The following is a 21,216-nucleotide window of genomic DNA, read 5'->3' as shown; positions in this document are numbered from 1 at the left end:
GGTCGACAAACCTGATCCCATGCAATTGGTGGGTGCTTAGTAGGCCATACAAATTTTCTGCACAGGGAGTAAATCATATTAATAATGTTGTTCGGGATTGGTAGAATAGATAACCAAAAACATTCCACACCCTGAATCACCGACCGAAGTAACTCCAATTTCCCTGCATACGAAAGAGATTTACTAGGCCATGATTTAATTTTACCGTCAATAGCCTCGATGAGTAGGCTATAGTCTGAAGTGCGAAGCTTTCTAGACGCAAGTGGGATGCCAAGATACCTGAATGGTAGTTCACCACAACACATACCTGTGAGCTGAAGGATAAGATGCTGTGTGTCTGAGTCAATACCAGCCATGAAGATACTGGATTTAAGCAAATTTACTCTGAGCCCCGCCATATCACCAAAATCATTCAAACATTTCATAACCATTGATACACTCTGTACATCACCACGAGAAAATAGTAGAACATCATCGGCATAAGCCAAATGAGTAATATGTAAGTTCTTACACTTTGGGTGGAAGCCAAACCTTTGAGATCTTGACATGCATTTAAGTGACCTGGACAACACTTCAAGGCACAATGTGAACAAAAAAGGAGATAGAGGATCACCTTGACGAAGCCCCCTCTTACCTTCGAAATGTCCAAAGTATCCACCATTAATTGAAATTGAGTATGAAGCTGTAGACACACATTCCATAATCCAACAAATAAACTTCTTGGGGAAATTCAAGTATAAGAGTACCTCATAGAGGAAGTCTCAATCGAGAGTGTCGTAAGCTTTTTGAATATCAATCTTCAAGGTACATCGCGGAGCTCCTCGCTTACGAGAATATTTCCTCAGAAGTTCCTGCGGAAGATGAATATTATCAACAATGGAACGTCCCTTAATGAAAGCCGCTTGTGCGTCATCAACAAGGCTGCCAATAACTTGCCTCAATCTCTCAACCAAAATTTTAGAGATAATCTTGTAAAACACTGTGCAACATGACATCGGTCTATAGTCATTCACAGTCTCTGCCCCAGGAGATTTAGGTACCACTGCAATGATAGCATGGTTCCACAGTCTAAGAAGCTTACCACTGTCAAAGAATTCATTCACTGCATCGAAGACATCATTACCAATAATATGCCAAGCTGATTTGAAGAAATGAGATCCATAACCATCGGGCCCAGGAGATTTATCATTCTCAATATCAAATAATGCAGTCTGAACTTCCTCCTTGCTAACAGGAGCCGTCAAAATATGCCAATTATCAACTGAAACGCATGGCCCATTGGTAACAAGCTCACGGCTAATCTGAACTCTTTGTACCTAAGTTCCCAGAATACCTCTATAATGATCAATGAATTGCTGCGCAATAGTAGGAACATCTGTTGAAATGCTATCATCTTGTAACCGAATGGCTGAGACTGATTTCTTTCTAGTGGCACGCTTAATGAGATCATGAAAATACTTGGTACACCTGTCTCCTTGTCTGATGTAATCACATTTTGTTTTTTGTGCAATGAAAGATCTTTCGGCCTCCATCAGTAATTCAGCTGTTTTCCTCAAATCCTTATACCCTTCTGTCACCAGACCTGATGTGAAGATGGTAGCCTGCACTTGCTCAAGTTTATCTGTTGCTGCCTTAGCTCGAATAGAAATGTTGCTAAACTGCCTAGAATTCAAAATCTTCAGAGGTTTCTTGAGTTTACCAAAGAGTTGCTTCAGTCTGAACTGCTTAGTACCATGTCCATTAAAAAACCAGTTGTTGCTCATTGTATCTGCGAAGTCAACACTAAGTGTCCACATGTTAAAGAACTTAAACGGTTTCTTAGTAGCAGCACACTGATCAAACAAGGAAACCATAGACAAGGTATGATCTGATATACAGCCCGGAACCATATACTCTACCACAGCATTTAAATTAGATTGCAACCACATTTGATTAGTCATGACTCTGTCCAGCTTACTACAAACCGAGTGATTGGTCCAAGTTAACGGGCAGCCCATAGAGCGCAAATCCATCAACTCAAGTGCATTAACACAGTCCACGAAGTCACTGATCTCATAAGTTTTAACTGGTAGACCCCCTCTCTTCTCATCAAAAGATAGCACATTATTAAAGTCACCTAAAAGAATCCAAGGAGCTAGAATAGAGCTCCCAAATTTCATTAAATCATCCCACAACTCCCTTCTACGAACTAGAGTGTTATGCCCATATAAGAAGGAAGCAAAGAAAAAATGCTTTGTTTTCAAGCAAGTGACTCGAATATGAATCACTTGTTCAGTCATAGTCAACACCTCAATATTAACAGCAACCGGGTTCCAAATGACAACAATTCTACCTTTATTTGAAAGAGAGAAATTGTGGCAGGCTATCATACCTTGAAAGTGGATCCACTGTAGCTGATTTGATAGAGTCTGCTAATAATTCAAGAGAAGAAAAGATAGCAATCCACATGGTGGAATTAGCCGAAAGTGATTGCCAAGCAGGACATGCCGTTCACAATGTAGAATCTTTTGGGCATAACAGTGGTCAGAACACGTTCGTGGGCTAATCCATTGCCCATGAAAGCCAAGGATTCATACCTTCTACTCGTCATATTGATCATCCTGATAGTTCTACTCTAATGCTGCCGTGTCCAATACCCTTGATGCCACCTTTTCAAGGGATGGGAATGTTGGTGATGCTTTGAGAAAGGCCAAGAGTGAGAATCTTGATATTATATTTAGCCAAGATCTAATTGATAGAGAGTATACACCACTATCTCGTCATTCTTCAACTTATGATGTTGCGATAAAATTTAAACTCTCCAGGAAGGTATTGGATACAAGTCTTAAGTTTATAATACACTTTAGATTGATGTTTGATCTTTGTTGTTTCTGTTAATCCAAATTATTTTAAGCAGTTCCCAAACTCTTAACACATCTCTTTTATTTCTTCTTTTCCCACCCTTCCTTCCCCGTATTATTTTTAGGTGCACTTCCCCACATAGGTAGGTGCACACAAAAAGCTTAATAGCACTTGATCTCCTGAACTACAATTCAACGTATGTCGAAAACCTCTGTTTCTATCTCATTTATTGCTTGCCTGAAATGAACATGTTTTGTCAAATGTTTCCTCGTACATATTTTAGATTATTGGTTTTTTATTTGTATCCTTATGGTCTGAACTTTAGAAGGAAGTTCCATTGGGTAACAGCTCCAACAACCTTTTTCCATTTGCAAAGGATCCATATCAGTATGCTTCATTTCCCTCCTTCCGTTCTACTCCTTCCGTTCTGCTTCTAATAGTCCTTTCTAAAGTTAAATCCGAATACTAAGGTCATCTCTAACTCATAAATCTATTTTGGTGCAGTTTCTGCACCAAAATAATATAGTTTCTGCATCAAATATAACATTCATCTCCGACACATTTACTTTAAATCTTACCCTAAAAAGTATATTCTTAAAATATTCTTTTTCTTTACTATTTATTTGTGTGCTATATGTTTAATTATAAAATTATTTAAAAATATATTTATAAATTTATATAATTAAATATTTTAATTTTTATTATTAAATATCTAATTATTACAATAATAAAAAAATATTATTTAAATATATCTAATTATTAAATTAATATAATAATAATATCATATTATTAGATAAATAATATTTATAATTAAAAAAAACAAAAAAATTTTAAAAAAAAAAAACTTCCCTGCACCAATTTGGCGCTGAGGGGACGGGAGGTGCGCTATTTTCACCTCCCATTGGAGCTTCTCCTCTGTTCACGTTATTTGGCGCAGGGTTGTAGATGCCCTAATAAAATCAATTTTTTTAGTGATGGCGACTATGGGAATGAGGATGTGACGTAATCTATAATATCGAAGAAAAAGCGCAAACAAATGGAAGCTATAAATAATATAGTCCTTTTGATCTTGCTTATTTTATGTAAGCTTTTCGCATGCTTGACATGTTTAGTGCTCAGTTTTTTGAAGACTTTTGCGCTCTTTGTATTAAACAGAGTCGGTAAATTTTGATTTTTGAGATAAAACAGTCATGTTTTTTGTTAAAACTGCATGAAAAATTGTAAAATAGATGTTATTATTTGAAATTTGAATATTTGTTGCTAAATTTAATTCCCTACTCATAATTCTCACTTTTGTTTAAATCTAAAGTATTTGCAGGACCAACATCATCACTGTTTTATGATATAGGAGAAATATCGACTTTTTGCCACCAATTTGGTAACGTGTAGGTGAGCGTGATGAATAATAACCAATTGACTTGGGCTTTCTTGTTCGATTGTGCCACGGCAAGTCCGCATTTTCATGTACTTTCCCATCTAATCTTTTGAAATATATTTTGAATTCTTTGGATTTAGAAATTAAATTTGCTTGAATCCAATTCCATGTTCACAGTGTTGGGTTAATTAAGACGTGAAAAGTACACCTTTCCTTCTAAAAAGAAACTAAATAATAATTTTCAAATGTTCGTTGAAATTAATGATCTAGAAAACCTCGTCAACTTAGGCTGACCGTTTTTTTAAAAATTTAGTTAGTCAATAACGTGTTTTTTTTTTTAAATTATTATTTTTATTTCTTTACCGGGGCGGAACTGAATAAAGGCGGTCCTTTTATGCTTTTTAATAAAATAAAATAAAATTTATGTGTAGGTTTCAAAAGTATTAATTATATTTGTATATATTATATACCAAGAGGGTAACACGCGGAGCCAACGGTTTCACAATATGATTTTATTTAAAAATCGAGTTGTGAAAATTAATCTTTTAACATATTAAAAACATCATATAAATTTTTATAAATATATATAAAAAAATATGTGAATTTGTTACTTCTAAGACTGGCATTTTAAAAAAAAAATTTGACAAATAGAAAAGATTTTTTATATTTATAATAATGACGCATAATAATTTGGACTTATTCAAGAATACAAAAATTCAAAGATGGCGACTTTTCACCAACTCCGAATGGTTAAAAGTCAAGATAGGGTAACTAAACCATTACATATGATGGACTTTGTCTACGCGTATAAGAAATATATTTACATTTTTTGCGTCTTCGATGAATAAAATAATAATAAGAGGAAATTTCCATCACCGATTTTTAACAGAGACTCCAAATAACTTTAAAAGGACGTAAAAATTTATTGAAGTTTTCTAGCCCGTCAAGAAATTTTTGTTTTTTTGCAAGTTTTTTTTAGACAAACAAAAAAATTTCTATAATGATTAAATTATGTGAAATTTATCTGATAATTCATATTTAGTGATATATGTAAATTTAAAGTTTTATTGATGTATATGATATTAAAATGTGACATAGTTTTTTAGAGATGTGTGAAAATTTAAAATAAAATTAGCGATCATGTCGGCAGGGGCGGAGCCACATACATACTCACATTAACTTTCACCCGGGCTTGGTCCAAAAAAATTTAAAAGATATTAGCTCGAATAGATCAATTTATTTAAAATATTAAAGAATTTTAGATTTTAAAATTCTAATCCGAGTAGAATCGAATTCCAGGCTCCACCTGCTTTTCGGAAGATGTAAAATTATTTTGTGTGTGTTTGTTTTTTTAAAAAGTATTTTCTATAAATAAAAACAGACCGCCACTCTGTTCTGTATAAATCTATCGAGTTTGCTAGCTCTCTCCTCTCAAACACAATGGCCGATCATCAAAGAGTCCATCCACTCCACGATTCCGATGCGGTCGCGCCGTCCAATAAAGCCACCACCCCGCTGGTATCCCGAGGGTCTTTCCGGTCCGACGGTGGTGATCCCGAGAGGCAATATCCGCCGCCTCTCAGCCGAACAATCCCCTATTCTCCTTCAAAACCACCAAGAAGAAGGCGCAGTTGCTTCAAAAAGTGCCTTTGTTGGACCATATCCCTTCTGCTAATCCTTCTCATACTCCTTGGAATTTTGGCTGCAATCATATTCTTTGTTTTCCAACCAAAACTACCCAAATATTCAGTTGATTCCATGAGAATAACCCAGTTTAATCTCACCAATAGCAACAGCTTGTCCTCTTCGTTTAACGTCAACATCACCTCAATAAATCCGAACAAAAAGATAGGCATATATTACGTGGGTGGAAGCCATTTGAGTGTCTGGTATACAGGAACAAAACTGTGTGAAGGTTCGCTGCCGGAGTTTTACCAAGGCCACCGCAACACCACCGTGCTCAGCCTGACTCTGGCGGGGCAAACTGATAATGCCACGGCTTTGCTGCAGTCGTTGCAGGCTGCACAGCAGAGTGGTAGCGTCCCTTTGAATCTTCGGGCCAAAGTTCCCGTGAGGCTGAAGCTTGGGAGATTGAAGCTCATGAAATTGAAGTTCTTGGTGAAGTGCAGGGGGGATGTTCACAGTATCGGGGAAGGTGAAGTGATCAGAATTAGAGATAGTAGTTGCAAATTCAGATTCAGAGTTTAGTATTTAATTCATTATTTATCATTTGACTAATATATTTCCATGAATAAATATATATTTTTTAAAATTATTTGTATGATATATAATTTCTTGAAAAATTTTGAATACTATGATTTCTGATGGTGCAAATATGAGTTGTATTTTTTTAATTTATGGTGTACATGCATGGAATAATGGAACGTATGCTCTCTTGTAGTAAGCTAATAAATAATAATAATAATAATAATCGACTGTTGGATCTCTAGGATAGTTTTATTTCATAAATTTATGTTTTTTCTTATGTTACAATTACTGCCTAAACATTGATGCAATAATGAATCAACATAATTTGCAAATACTTATCAAAGTTAGTAATATTCTTTTAAACTTGGATTGATTTTTTTTATTCGAATTGGATATACGATATTCCAAAAATTACTTTATTGTCAAACTGGCTAGTTTTTCAAAAATATAAAATCCAACACTTCAAAAATATTTGAACTGGGCATTATGCAAAGAAACAATTGGTTGAAATTGATAATCAAGCTTTAACTAGAGAAAGATATGGTGAAACTAAAAAATACAGCGCAGGGTTGCAAGTTTGCAACAATCAATACAAACACAATGATATAAAACTTCACAATCCCACGTTTAGGTTGCAGCAGCAGCTGCCTTTTGAGCTCCTCTGGACCCAATCCTGCTACGTCCAATCCCGGACCGTTGACTATCAGGTTCCCTCTTCTTCGAGCTTGTTCCTTTTCCAGAATCATTAGAATCTCGACCCAAATCAGACACGGCATGCCTCACTTCACGCTGTCTCTTAACGGACCTTGAAGATGCCCAACGATCAGTAGAGTCAACCGAATTAGGCTCCAAACTAGAAGGAGATATCCAGTTTTGCCGACCGGTAATGCTGTTGCTGCCCGAGGATTCTTGCTGTTCAAATTCATCGACATCTACTGCACCTCTCCCTACTGTAACATATTTATGAAAGGTAGGATCCATCAAATCATTATTGACTGCCACCTCAGATTCCATGAGAGGGCTCCCCCCTCTTGAAAGGGGATTGTTGGTTTCATTGCATTTACTGAACTGCTCAGTCACAGGATTTCTTTGCCGATCCTCGGAGAATGTACTGGAGAAATTGGAACTGGTGGTGGAGTTGAGATCAGCAACTGCTTCAAGAATAGAGCAGGCTTTAGTCACACAGGGAGGGAGAGAAAAGGCCACTGGAGGGGCGTTCTTTTGATGGAAATTTTGGATGTCTTCTAGCAATAGTGAAGTGTAGGATGTTACAACAGGATTTGACAAGGTTTCGGGGTCGATATCTAGTTCTCTGGATAAACGAGACGATCTGCTTCTAATCACCGAATGGAAAGGTTGAAGACCCTCAGTTGCGGAAGCAATCACATTCACCTGTGTTTCGTTTTTGGTTTTGCAGTTTGAATTTGTCGGGTTGCTGCCTTTCAAGTTGTTCTCAGCTGGCCCTTGGTTGGTGTCAGCATTTTGCTTCCGTTGAGGAGTCTGCGAGATGGATCGAGTTATAGACATGCATGCAACGTATTTCTGAAGATTTGTTATGTTAATTGCAATGTTCTCATATAGTTTAGTTGTAAAAATCTTGTCTTGCCTAAGTCCGCTTCAAGAAACTCGCTAAACAGATACTGCTACTTGATATTACACTGAAAAACGTTTACTAGGAAAAATGCAAGACAGTTTCAAACAACTTGGTACTAAAACAAAGGCTCACCTGCAATACAATGTTGGTGTCAATCTCACCAAGGGGATTTTTCCTGTAAGGGGAAATTTCCGCCTTCCTCGAATTGCTTCGGCTGAGTGGCAAGGGCTGCTGGACTTGTCCAGGATTCACATTCTGATTCTCGTTTGAAGCCTTTATTCTTGCAGGGGATTGAGTACGAGGAGATGATGCGGTTCTCGAAGCCACGGCCCCATCCCCACCAGCATTTCTCTTCACTTGAATCCTTTTAACGGTCATAGCTAAATTGGGTTCCGCGCATCTATTACCGCTCTTCTCGGTGGCGGGTACAGAGACCATCTTCGCCGGCTTGGAACCAGAAATGGCGGGGCATGAATTAGCCCCCCCGGTAGGAGCTGGAGATTCAGATCTCCGACCAGGAGATTTGCTCACCCGCCTTTCCCTCTCCCTACTGGGTGTCCTCCGCCGGCCACTAGGCTGACGACTCCGGTGGCGGTGGCGACGGCTCTCACTCCCTGGGCCTGCCACACCATCACGCTCATCTCCATCATCGTCAGCACCATTACCCTCAACCCCACCGCTCTCAGCGTCGAAATCAAAACTTCTCTTCGATCCAGAGTACTTCTTCCCACAACTTTCAGAGAGATACGCCTTCCCCGTGGAGGAGCTCCGGCTGAGCCTGCCGCACTGTATCAAAATGGCGTCCAGCTCTTCCTTCGTACAACTGGAAGTCCTCACCCCTCCTCTTCCAGAAGTAATCTCAACTACATTACCCGCACCAGAATTGCCACTCACACTACGACACTTTTCGCCCGATTCTTCACCGTTCTCTGCATCTCGCTTCCCTTCTGCATCACTCTGTAAAGATCTGTCACGGCTTTGCCTATGTTTGATGATGAAAATTTCGTTCTTCACCGTTTCTTCTTCTACCTTGTTCTTCTCCAATTGGGTATTAGATTTGAACCTTTCAGGCTGGTTTGAATGCGCAATAGAGGAAGAAGATGATGATGAAACACAAACTCTCTTCTTGCTCAAACAACTACCCATTTTTACACAGATGGCCGGGATGAAAACGACGCAATTATTCACAAAAATAGATCGGGAACGGGAGATTAAACGGTTGGGAAAGAATGGGAATGAGAGAGGCTCAGAGGGAGAAAAAGAGGTACACTGTTCGAGAATTCCATCGAATTCAACTTTTTTGTGGAGAGAGAGCCAATTCAAATTTTGGCAAGGGGGTGCGAGCGGGCGAGCCGTTATATTTAAATTATGTCTTCTTTCTGTCCGAAAAATATTTAATTTAGGACCACATACTGCAATTTCAGTACGCCACGTGACTCAGATTTCTTTTCTTTTTACCATAATGTTTTCTTTTAATCTTTGAAATTTTGTTTAAATTTCATAAGCATCATTAAGTTAATTAATTAAAATACTTTATTCCAATTTCCACATCACGTCAAAATTTATATGGTTCAGTTAACTCATATCTGATTCGTTTGGTAACAAATATATTGAAGGCAGCTTAAGTTTGAACATTTCAATTATGAATCCATTCGTAATCGAGTCAGCTCGAAAAATTCATGAATTTGTTCGATTGGTTTATATAGCTAAATAGAGAGGCATGGATGTCATGAAGTGAGTACTTAGATGCATCAAGGGATACACTAGAAAGTATCTATATATTGCCCTTACTGAGAATGAAAATGAACAGGCATTCATAAATCATTCTAGCTTCGTTTATTTTATATAAATATACTACCACCAAACTATTTGCTCACAGAAGCAAAAAAGTTTCAACTATAGTATGAAACAAAACAATTGTAAAATGCCATATATGTAACAGTATCATCTTCCTTGAGCAGATCCTTGATCATGCAGTGAGTAAATGCACGCCACACGAAATTGCGCAAAGCATGAGCCCCAGCACAGCCAAGAATCCGTATTTCCTGCGCACAGAAAAATCATCAATTGTCATCTTGGTAAAAATGAGAGAAATTAATGCTTATAAAACACACATGATGATATAATGAAGGGTAAGCTAATCATTGGCATCATATTCTTATAACAATGCACACAAGTGCCTTGGAACCTTTAGAGGCACACAACAATCCTGTTTCTCTAATGGATCATGCCTAGACTAGAACTGCACTTCTCCGCAAGCCATAATGTGGCACTTTGAATGATTAAGGTCGACATGCATATATAAAACTCAGAAACAAAGTGTGGTGCAACCAACAAGGACATGCAGTCGAGCTCAAATAATATAAACTAACGTAGTTGAAGCCCAACACTGACTAGAGTTACTACTTAGCCTAGGCTCCACCCTGTTCCAAAACAAATCGATCAGTTCATCGTGATTCCTGAAAACTCATCCACCATAAGTCTATTTCTATCAACACTGAAGAAAGGAAATTGATCAGATTGTGAACACATTGACTTATAGTAATACAGGAATATCATGCACCACGCAAACATCATCATGGAAAAGGGAATGGACTCGATTTTTTCTACATCATGTACAAAATAAAAATCCTAAAGAACAAAGAATATCATAATAAGAAGAAAATCCGTTCGGACCTCATGGATATGAATTAGATTGTTAAAAAAGAGATTAAGATTTATGTTCTTTTTCTACTCACAATATGCATATTAAACATAATTGAAGTAAAGCATGACAGAATTGCCAACAAAGATCCAATAGTTATACATATCATGAATAAAGAAAAGATATATCTTCATATTTGGAATGCAATACCATCAATCATAAGTTCTGAATACCGATCAAAGAGAAATTGATGAAAGAAACGAACCCAAATGAAAGACATTTTTGTGGATCACCGGTGGAATAGCCTTTGAAATAGCAAATGCGTGAAACACTGTAAGCAACCCCTAGTGATGCACAAATCACAGGATGCCTGATCCCTCCCAATATCATCAACATGAAAAACATTGGCATCATTTCCAAGGAATTCTGGTGCCCCCTCTGCACCAAAAAAATTTCAATCCACGTTATTTATCAACCAATTAATAATCATCACCTAAAGGCCAACACTTACTACAATCATTGGCGAGTTCGAATACAAATGTAATTTGCTCAAAAAGTTTTACTTAAAAAAGGGGTCTGTTAAACTAACCAAAGGCAGAGTTTGATATGTTTTCTCGATTGTTTTCATTCCAACATTAACAAAAAATATTATAATGTTTGAACCTTAATCAAAAATATATTTCAATAAGTTTTCACATGTCCTTAAACAATAATTATCTTAATTCAGCTTATCATTCCGAGGAATAATTTTACTATTACTATATTATATTCTTATACAAAATATTATTTTTTAAAATTTTAAATCACACGAGATCTACAGCAGAAAATATGAACCTGAAAAATATGACAAGGAAACCCGTATCTCCAATTCATTATATATTTTCAGGAAAAAGTTTTCAGAAGATAACCACATGTTCCTGAGCTTTAAGTTAATTTCTATCTGTCCATACTTTCATGTTCTTTATATCCATAAAAAAATAAGCTTTTTAAAGGCTTTAAAAAGTCAAACTCCAGCAACCATAGTGACTAAGTCCCGAGTTCGGAAAAATTACTCCAAAATGTTTTGAATCGGAGGGATGATTCCTTCCATATCCCCTCCGCTACTGGCCTGCCTCTAGATGGTAAGAATATGTCTCTTGTGAGACGGTCTCACGAATCTTTATATATAAAAAAGGTCAACCTACCGATATTCACGATAAAAAATAATACTTTTAGCTCACATTTTACTCTATTATTCAAATATTCTTTTTATTATCTTATTCACAACACTTATTTTGGTTGACCAATTTTTATTTATAAATTTACTGCTATATTTACTGTTTTTTTTAAAAAAAAATTTGTATTATATTATCTATTACTATATATTAACTCGAGTCATATTTATTGACTTATTAGGTTTCTATTGTTAAAAGACAAAGAGATCAAAATCAGAACTACACTTCATCTATTATATATTAATTTATTTAGTCCGTCAATGTAGCAATAACATCAAATTACATATCTAACACAGAAAGATACACATCGATTTTTATTGTTAAAAAGCAAAGAGATCAAACTCAAAACTACACTTTATCTATTATATATCGACTGATTTGGTTCGTCAATGTATCAATAACATCAAATTACATATCTAACTTAGGAAAATACACACCCATTTCCGTTGTAAAAAGCAAAAAGATCAAATTCAAAACTACACTTTCAACTATATGATTAAATCCATTCTCACCTCCAATTTAAAAATTACATTATCAACATCTTTCATTCCATTTTATTCACGTTTCTTTATTTTTTATATATCTTTTTCAAATTTTTTAAAAAGTTTCTCGCCTTTTTTAACTTACATAAGAATTAAATATATTTTATTTTTATTTATGTGTATGTATATTGTTGTGTGTAGGAGGAATTAATGTTATTTAACTATTAAATATATCTTCTTCTTTTGTTTGAAAATATATTTTAGTTTATTGTTCTCTTTGATAAATTATAAAAATTTATGATATAAGTATATAATAAATATTTTTTCAGACATATAATATATAAAAATATAAGTAATATTTATTTATTATATTTTTTAAAATAAAAATAAAAATTTTCGGGTCAACCCGAGTTGACCGGAACCCAATACAACCCGATTATTTTTTTCGGGTCAACTGTTGAGTCTACCTCGATCTGACCCGAATCCGAAAACCTCAAATCCAAATCTGATTTTTTTTTGTTTGAACCGTGTCGGGTTGGTGAGTCGTGTCTGCTTTTGACACTCATATTAATGATTGGTTTTTGTGAACTAAAAGATGTTTTTTAGTGATTATTTTGTACTGAGACACCGCATAAGTTTAAATACTTGTGCACAATTAGTTATGAGTTATTTTAGTTTAACTATTTATTTATTTGTGTTATATTATTTCACTGCGTATTGAGCCAAATGTTACAACATTCAAATTTAATACACATAAACTCTATAATATTTTTACAATTTATGTTAAACAGAATAATAAACCCTTTAATTATATAAATCCTGACAGTGTGTTTGACAACCAGGATTTGGGATGATTTCATGGGATTTGGATTTCAAAATCCTATTTTTACTGTTTGACAAGATAATTCAAAAAAAAGATTCGGATTTGTTTAAAATTTAATAGGATTTCGTGGGATTTCAATAAGTATATCCAAATCCCATCAAATTTGATAAGATTTGATCTGATTTGGATTTTAAAAACATACGATTACTTTTTTGTCCAACACATTACACATCATTCTCATCAACACATTATTATTCACCAAAAGTTTCTACATGGTTAGATTTTTTTTCCTTTTAACTTTTTTAGAAGTTGAAAATTTCGTTTAAATTTTATAACTTTCTTGTGTTATTTACTGATTAATATAATAAAAATTATAGTAATTATCAAAGCCTCTTTTACGTTTAATAATTAATTTCATGTTAAAGTTTGAAGTTGTTCGATGATTTTTTAATTATTATTTTATGTGCACAATGATTAATAAATAATAATTAATTTTTGAATTTACAAATACAAATAATAGAGAAGAATTATTAATTTCTAAACTTCTTCGAGTTATTTATGTTTATATGATTTCTAAGGGTAGCTTAGTAAAATTTTAAAATTTCAAATTCGAATCATTTTTTCTCCAAACAAGAAATGAATTTGTAAATACCATTTTTAAATTTTAAACCAAACACCAAATGAAATTTCAAATACTTGAATTTTCAAATCCAATTCCAAACCCCATGAAATCTTCATAAATCCTGGTTGCCAAACACACCGTAAATCTTTCACCCCTTCAACTCCCCAACTTTGTAGCGCCTTTCTGGCTTCCTCTCCCATTTGAATGCACAACATGAAGTACAGTCTCGTCGATTCTTCTATACAGTCGCAGAGTCACAAATATGACTCCGCCCGAGCTAAAATTTTAAATTTTAAAATTTTTTAATATTTTAAATTGATCTATCTGAATTAATATCATGTCATTCCAAAATTATACAAAATTCACGTATAAATTTTTTTTAAAAAAAATTGGCCAGTACAATCCGCCTCTGCTTCCATAGCCAGCATTTAGCTTACTAGCCAAGCGTCAACTTCAACTGGTCAGCCCCTCGGTATTCTCCGCTCCATCCCATTTTTGCACATTCCTATTCTCCCTAGAGGAAAAAACTGTGAAAGAAGCGGTGGGTTTTCTCGGATTTACGTTTATCATGGAAGGGACTAGAAGAAGAGGAAAAGGGAATATGATGAAGAATGTGATTAAGGAAAAGGAAGATAAAGGACAAGGGTTGATCGAACTTGTTTTTTCTTGGTCGATAGCAGATATTATGAACAAAGATCTTTACAGGAATAAGGTTTCACGTTCCCAACCTTATGCATATAGATTTTATCCATGATTTGTTTGTTTGTTTGTTTTTATTCTGATTTTGAGGCATGTATATGTTGTCTAATGACAAAGGTGGTGGTGTTTGTTTTGCGGGGTGAAGCCCAAATATAGTACATGAAATTTGATATTTTTCGTAGTGCAGGGGGTTTTGATTTTGTGGGATTCAAGATTCTTGCCGTTGCTAATGATTTGTAAATTCTTCGGCAGGTTAATCGAATCCCGGACACATTCTTATCAGCAGATCACTACCTGAAGTCATTCGTCTATCCACTTATAGAAGAAACGCATGCAGATTTGCGCTCGAATTTTACGACTCTAAGTCATGCACCAGCTTGTGAAGTTTTCGATGTCAAAAAACGGAAATATTTCAAGCCCCCGAAGAACCTGTTCTATAAGTTGACATGGAAATCAGGTCCAGGATTGTATGAACCTGAGTTTGGAGATTTAATGGCCTTGACAGACGTAAAACCGAAATGTTTTGATGACTTAAATAGGCCTAAAAGGCCATATCTTATCGCTTTAGTTGAAGGCAAGAGTGAGGATTCAGTTAAGATCAAAGTCCTATCTTCCAAACCTATAGTTTTTGAAAAAGAATACGAGGAAAAGGGAGACAAGGTGGATAAACTTTTTATTGTTCATCTCACAAACTTGACGACTAATATGCGGATATGGAAAGCTTTGCATGCTGACAGGGATGGAGGAAATATGAGCATGATCAACTCTGTGCTTAGAGTTGATCCATCTGTAAGAATTTAGTAACTGTTTTTTCTTTGTTTTTATGCTACAATATAATATATGCTGCTAAAATGTTATTTATTATAATTTTGTTGGTATCATGTACAGTCGAAAGGAGATTGTAATCTTTGTTCTTCTAACAAAATTGGGCGCCCTCATAGTTCTGATTCAATGGACTCCATCGACTCTATGGGACTTGGGGACTCCCAAAAGGCTGCTGTTTTGAATTGCATTACCACCACAAAATGTCTGCATGAAAATACTGTGAAGCTAATATGGGGTCCTCCAGGAACTGGAAAAACGAAGACTATTTCTGTTTTAGTAGTTTCCCTTTTAAGGATGAAATGTAGGACATTGACTTGTGCTCCAACTAATGTTGCCGTGCTAGGGGTTGCAAAGCGTTTGATGAGTTTGCTAAGCGGGACGCTAAAATACGATACTTATGGATTGGGTGATGTAGTTCTGTTTGGTAATAAGAAGAGAATGAATATTCTTGATCAAGATGACCTTTATGATTTTTTTCTTGATCACCGTGTATTTGTTTTAGCTCATTGTTTTACCCCTTTAACTGGATGGAAAGGTAGTTTAGAATCAATGATAGGCTTACTTGAAGATCCCCAAGGCCAGTATAAACGATACCAAGCAAAAGAAATAGATGAAGATAAGGATGAGTCCAATACTGGTGTGGATCAGGAGGAGATAAATGAGATTGAAAATGAAATAAATCATGAAAGTTGGAATGGAACACCAAAAAGAAACTTCTGGAAAGAGTTAATCACTCGTGAGCTAAAGGAGAAGAAGGAAAATTCGAAGGAAAAGAAGCCGCCTCAGTCAAGTGGTCTACCCACGGGTGGTGAACAGGAGGACAAAACGGTCGCGACAGAAGAGAACGTTTTGTTGACATTTGAGGAATTTTTCACGAAAATATTCAACACGTTAAGACAGCAGCTAGTGCATTGCATAACAGGGCTGTACACCCATATGCCTACTTCATGTCTTCCATTTGAAGTAGTAAACAACATGATCATTGTTCTCGATATGCTGCGAAAAATTCAAAGATTGCCGGTTCATATTGATGTCACCAGTGATAGCAAAGTGATGCAGTGTGTGGCAGTAATGAAAATCCTTGCTGCAACTTTTTCGGTCCCAAATTTCTTTGATTATGGTCAAATTCGGAACTTTTGTTTACAAAATGCTTGTTTAGTTTTCTGCACTGCCTCAAGTTCAGCCAAATTGCAGACAGAAGGGATGGCACCATTCCAGTTAGTGATTATTGATGAAGCTGCACAGCTCAAAGAATGTGAATCCTCTATTCCATTACAATTACCTGGTCTACACCATGCTATTCTTGTTGGGGATGAGAAACAACTTCCAGCAATGGTTCAAAGCAAGGTTTTTGAAATCAAATTTGCTTTCTTTACTGATCGTGTCATCCTTAAGATTTCATTTCTGTATGTAACACTTTTTCTTGGATATTTGGTAGCTTTGCGAGAGAGCCGTGTTTGGAAGGAGTTTGTTCGAGAGACTTGTGATTTTGGGACAAGGCAAGCACCTTCTCAACGTGCAGTATAGGATGGATCCTTCGATAAGCTTGTTTCCAAATATGGAGTTCTACAACAAACAACTAATTGACGGAAGAAATGTCTTACAAAGATCTTTTGCTCGGTCATACCTCAAAGCAAAAATGTTTGGCTCTTACTCCTTCATAGATGTGAAACAGGGAAGGGAAAATTTTGATGATAAGCATAGCAGGAGAAATATGGTGGAGGTCTCCGTGTTGGTTGAGATTTTGTCCCAACTTTATAAAGGTATTATTCTTGATATTAAATTCCTATCTGGAATAAAAGAAATAATAACTAGAGTTTTCGTTACATTGGCATCAGACAATATCGCCGAACTTAAAAAAGAAAAAGTGTTTCTTCAAATCAAATTCTCCATTGTCTTTCTCCGATATATATAGACATGAATCCTCACCAGCTTTACTTCTTTTTTCATAGAATCGATTGCATTAAAGAAAAAAGTTCGTGTTGGTTGCATATCACCATACAAGGCTCAAGTTGCCGCAATTGAAAAGAGACTAGGAAACAGTTACAGCACGAACGTGAATGACGAATTTTCGGTCAATGTGCGTTCTGTTGATGGTTTTCAGGGTGGCGAAGAAGACATTATAATAATCTCCACTGTTCGTTGCAATGGGAATGGATCTGTGGGCTTTCTATCGAATTGCCAACGGGCCAACGTAGCACTGACCCGAGCCAAGTAACATATACTCTACCGGAGCTAATTATTGGATTCATTATTCCTGTTTTTTGACCAAATAATTCCATGTTTTTGCACACGTATGTTTACAGGTTCTGCCTCTGGATATTAGGGAATGGTGCCACCTTGTCAAACAGCGGCTCTATTTGGAAAAAGTTGGTCCTTGATGCCAAACGCCGCGGTTGCTTTTACAATGCTTGTGATAACATGAGCTTGGCTCTTGCAATTAGCAATGCTCTGATCGAGCTTGGCCAGATGAATTCACTGTTTGATATGAATTCCGTTCTCTTCGAAACGTCTAAGTGGAAGGTACTTGCCATAACGCCATCCGTTAGAACCTCGGCCTCGACTAATCTTGAACTTGATTATAAACCTTTCGTTCGTCCCAGGTTCAATTCAGCACTGAATTCAAAGATACCATGAAAAAACTTCGACGAACAGGGATCCATGAAGAAGTGATCTCTCTGGTGGTGAAGCTGTCAAATGGCTGGCGTAAAACGAGCAAGGACGATACTTTTTGTAACATGGATGGAGCTTCTTCACAGTTAATGCAGCTCTATGGAGTAAAGGGGCAATTAAAACTGATATGGACCACAGACATCCTTCAGGATGATCATTCGACGGAGACTCAAGTCATCAAGATATGGGATGTTTTACCAAAAACCGAGATACCGAAACTGTCGAAGAAACTCGATCTTGTGATTGGAAACTACACTCTGAATCGCATCAACCGTTGCTTCCGCAAGAGAGTTGAAGGGTGAGCAAGTTTCTCTCTTTCCTCTGGCGTTCTCCGCAAGGCTGGCTGTTTCCGCTTTGGTACTTTGTTTTGATGTTTATTTTCGTGGTTTCGATTCCAGGGAGTTGACGCTTCCGATGACATGGGCTATGGATGCAGACTTTGGAAGCTCTCCTGCAAATCATGATTTAGCCAAGAAACTATCAGCTATCAATCTGGGGGAGCATTGAAGAATGAATATGGATGTTAATCTGACAAATTTTAATGTGAATGAAATTGGAACTCGATTTATTTTGGATTTGGCATCAAGATAACGAATGCCAATTTAAAACGCTATGTATGGGACTTGTATCAACTTTCCTTTAAAGATTTATTGCAGTCAAACTTTTGACAAGAAAGAGAGATTGTAATAACAAATCAACAATAATATTAGTTCAAATTATTATCAGAAAGACATAGTTATGGATTCTATGAATCAAAACTTTGGCGCAATTGAATTTTTTACCTTTTCTTATTGATAATATCTTATCGTAAGATTAACCTCTTGTATCCTTTCTTCAATTGTTACTGAGATTCGAGTTATTATTTAAAGTTTATATTAAATTTCACAATTAATATTTCATAAAGTACTGTTGGTTGATAAATTGAGAAATTGTATCGAGGATTATACCATCAATGTCGGGGAGAACCAAGCTAAAATTTTCAAGTTATGTAAAGTAGGCCATCAAAAACTTTAAATCCAATCCATTCAATCTAGCTAGTGCAACGTCGGATTTGGTTATCTGAATTTTTTTTTAGATGGTCACATAACCACGGTAATTAAGAACAGAAAGTTTGATTGCTAATACAATAAAGTACGAGGAGAGCTAGACACCTGAAGTGTATACAGTCCAGAGTCTAGCTTTTGGTTATACTTAGGGATGACAATTTTTCCCGCGGTTTCGGGGCTCCGCGGGGAAAATCCGAAATGAGACGGGTTCGGGAATATGTTAATGGGTTTGGTTTCGGGTTCGGGGATTTTTAAAAATCCCCGAAATATATTGGGACGGGTTTGGGAATCCTATCCCCATACCAAACCTTCCCAAACCTGCCCCGATAACATATATATATATATATATATATATACAGTAATATATATTAAATACAATAATATATTCGGGTATTTCAAACGGGTTCGGGGACGGAGACGGGGATTTTATCTCCGCGGGTTCGGGGATGGGGATTCCCCGATTAGGTAGATCTGGGGATGGGTGCGGGAATGAGAGTGGGGATATAATTAGGGGACGGGGATGGGAATGGCAAACCCGCCCGCGCCCCGTCTCATTGCCATCCCTGGTTATACTTCTCTTCCTCGAAAATCTGCCATCATTATTAACGTTAGAATAGATTCAATGGTATTGTTTAATTGTGTTTAACTCATGAAAAATGATACTGGTTAAAAAAGAACTGGATTAACCTCAAAATCATCCAGTACAAGCTCGTTAAGACGTACAGTCTCCTCCGTCACTCTGTTGGAATATCTACAAATTCCGAAGAGAATAAGGGTGTAAAAATAACACCAGCTACAGTGGTGTCATTAAGTTTCTTAATGTAATAATTAATATTCAATGGGGAAACTGAATTGGTATTCCACTTCAGAAGCCTAGACAAGAAAAATCACCGCTAGCTTACAGGAGTTCCACGAGTCTGTCTACTTTTTCACACTCATTCTCAACAAATTTACTCAGCAATCTTTCCCTTCCGGAACCCCTTAAAATTGTAAAGACAGAAAGTGGCATTGGTACATGCATGACATAAGCAACTATTATAACTAACTAATTATCCTAGGAACACACACAAATACATTCAAAAAAACACACGAAAACCGCTTCTAGTCTACCAAAAAAGACACAGTTGAGTTCATCCAAAAGCAAAAAAATCTGTCAGGAAGACTAGAATGCAGCTGAAACAGAAGCTAATGAAACAACTATTATGCAACAAAGTTACCAATTCAAAACTAAAAACATAATCATTCCCAAATTCAGAAAATCAAATCCAGAGACAAAGCAATTCAAAATGATTTGCTAAATCACCCGCCCCCACCCCAAAAAAAAATGGCAAATGACAATAACCGCAATAGACACAAGGTGTTCATGGGTATGAAACACGGTTTCCTGATACCAACATTGAGGCAGAAGATTTAGAACTGATTCCTTCATGGAATTACCTTACCAAATAGAGATGCAAAAAAGTAAGTGGGGGCTAAGTTATCTAATAACACGTCTCTCTGTTTTCAAGAGTGTCAAGTTGAATTCACTTCCCGTTCTCGCCCCGCAACTCGTTTGATCCCTAAGTTCGAGTCCAATTACTCACATATATAACACCTTTTATTTAAAAGTCTCTACCATCTTTTAATTTATTTATTATTCACTTAGCACTTTTTAATTAAAACCCTCTAACCACCTTTCAAAAAAAAAAAAAATTAATTCGAAATGTTAGCACCTTTTATTTTATAAAAACTTTTTGTTTTTGTTTTATTATTTGAAAAGTTAGCACCTTCTATTTAAAACAATAAAATGTGAGAGATTTTTTAATTCGTTAAATATCTTATTTTACTCTGCTCCAGTACACAATGTATATGTGTTTGATGTACGTAATGATTTTTAACAATTTAGTTAATTAACTATATTAGATGTGAAAATGTGAAAAATAGTTTTTGTCCCAAAATGAGAATCAAACTGCTAGGTGACTGTACTAAAAAAAATCTAGATGGCGACTTTTTCCCCCAAGTTGAAAAAAGAGGTAAAATGAGCTTTTTTTGGATGATGGTTGGTTATACGTAGTCAATGAGATCCTACCTATGAGTACTATCTTCACTTCATTTCAATGGGTAATATTTTGTCACACATGAAATTTTTTTTAAAAAAATGGATCTCATATATGCGTGGACAAATTTTAGG

At 36.0% G+C, this 21,216-nt stretch overlaps 3 protein-coding genes and 2 long non-coding RNA genes across 5 annotated transcripts; 2 read left to right on the top strand and 3 right to left on the bottom strand.

Annotated features, from left to right (window-relative positions):
• Positions 1–5,611: 5,611 nt before the first annotated feature.
• On the top strand, positions 5,612–6,665 carry LOC142546566 (NDR1/HIN1-like protein 6). The gene has a single exon (XM_075654342.1). It carries the CDS (start codon positions 5,657–5,659, stop codon positions 6,422–6,424), a length of 768 nt encoding a protein of 255 aa, XP_075510457.1. The 5' UTR covers positions 5,612–5,656; the 3' UTR covers positions 6,425–6,665.
• A 119-nt stretch (positions 6,666–6,784) lies between these two features.
• LOC142546565 (uncharacterized protein At1g65710-like) lies at positions 6,785–9,423 on the bottom strand. Its single transcript, XM_075654339.1, has 2 exons — positions 8,151–9,423; positions 6,785–7,924 (listed from the first exon to the last, which is right to left on the bottom strand). Exons 1-2 carry the CDS (start codon positions 9,162–9,164, stop codon positions 7,052–7,054), a joined length of 1,887 nt encoding a protein of 628 aa, XP_075510454.1. The 5' UTR covers positions 9,165–9,423; the 3' UTR covers positions 6,785–7,051.
• Positions 9,424–9,745: 322 nt separating this feature from the next.
• On the bottom strand, positions 9,746–11,455 carry LOC142544771 (uncharacterized). The gene is made up of 2 exons (XR_012820098.1): positions 10,928–11,455; positions 9,746–10,063 (listed from the first exon to the last, which is right to left on the bottom strand). It is a non-coding gene; the product is annotated as an uncharacterized LOC142544771 (long non-coding RNA).
• Positions 11,456–14,221: 2,766 nt separating this feature from the next.
• LOC142546563 (uncharacterized) lies at positions 14,222–18,676 on the top strand. The gene is made up of 8 exons (XM_075654338.1): positions 14,222–14,515; positions 14,755–15,291; positions 15,391–16,674; positions 16,766–17,090; positions 17,280–17,541; positions 17,634–17,850; positions 17,931–18,298; positions 18,399–18,676. The coding sequence occupies exons 1-8, from the start codon at positions 14,372–14,374 to the stop codon at positions 18,505–18,507; spliced, it is 3,246 nt and encodes a 1,081-aa protein (XP_075510453.1). The 5' UTR covers positions 14,222–14,371; the 3' UTR covers positions 18,508–18,676.
• Positions 18,305–20,602, bottom strand: LOC142546564 (uncharacterized). Its single transcript, XR_012820479.1, has 3 exons — positions 20,484–20,602; positions 19,734–19,797; positions 18,305–18,451 (listed from the first exon to the last, which is right to left on the bottom strand). It is a non-coding gene; the product is annotated as an uncharacterized LOC142546564 (long non-coding RNA).
• Positions 20,603–21,216: the final 614 nt, after the last annotated feature.

This window comes from Primulina tabacum, chromosome 5 (assembly GCF_025594145.1).
Source record: "Primulina tabacum isolate GXHZ01 chromosome 5, ASM2559414v2, whole genome shotgun sequence".
NCBI classification, from domain to species: domain Eukaryota; kingdom Viridiplantae; phylum Streptophyta; class Magnoliopsida; order Lamiales; family Gesneriaceae; genus Primulina; species Primulina tabacum.
Note: the sequence above shows the minus strand (reverse complement) of the source record. Positions and strands in the feature narration are given on the sequence as shown.

Coding starts and splice junctions, on each gene's coding strand:
- LOC142546566 (XM_075654342.1), top strand. CDS start 5,657: ATGGCCGATCATCAAAGAGTCCATCCACTCCACGATTCCGATGCGGTC.
- LOC142546565 (XM_075654339.1), bottom strand. CDS start 9,164: ATGGGTAGTTGTTTGAGCAAGAAGAGAGTTTGTGTTTCATCATCATCT. Junction 7,925..8,150: donor ACACCAACATTGTATTGCAG/GTGAGCCTTTGT, acceptor TCCATCTCGCAG/ACTCCTCAACGGAAGCAAAA.
- LOC142546563 (XM_075654338.1), top strand. CDS start 14,372: ATGGAAGGGACTAGAAGAAGAGGAAAAGGGAATATGATGAAGAATGTG. Junction 16,675..16,765: donor CAGCAATGGTTCAAAGCAAG/GTTTTTGAAATC, acceptor GATATTTGGTAG/CTTTGCGAGAGAGCCGTGTT. Junction 17,542..17,633: donor GTAGCACTGACCCGAGCCAA/GTAACATATACT, acceptor GTATGTTTACAG/GTTCTGCCTCTGGATATTAG.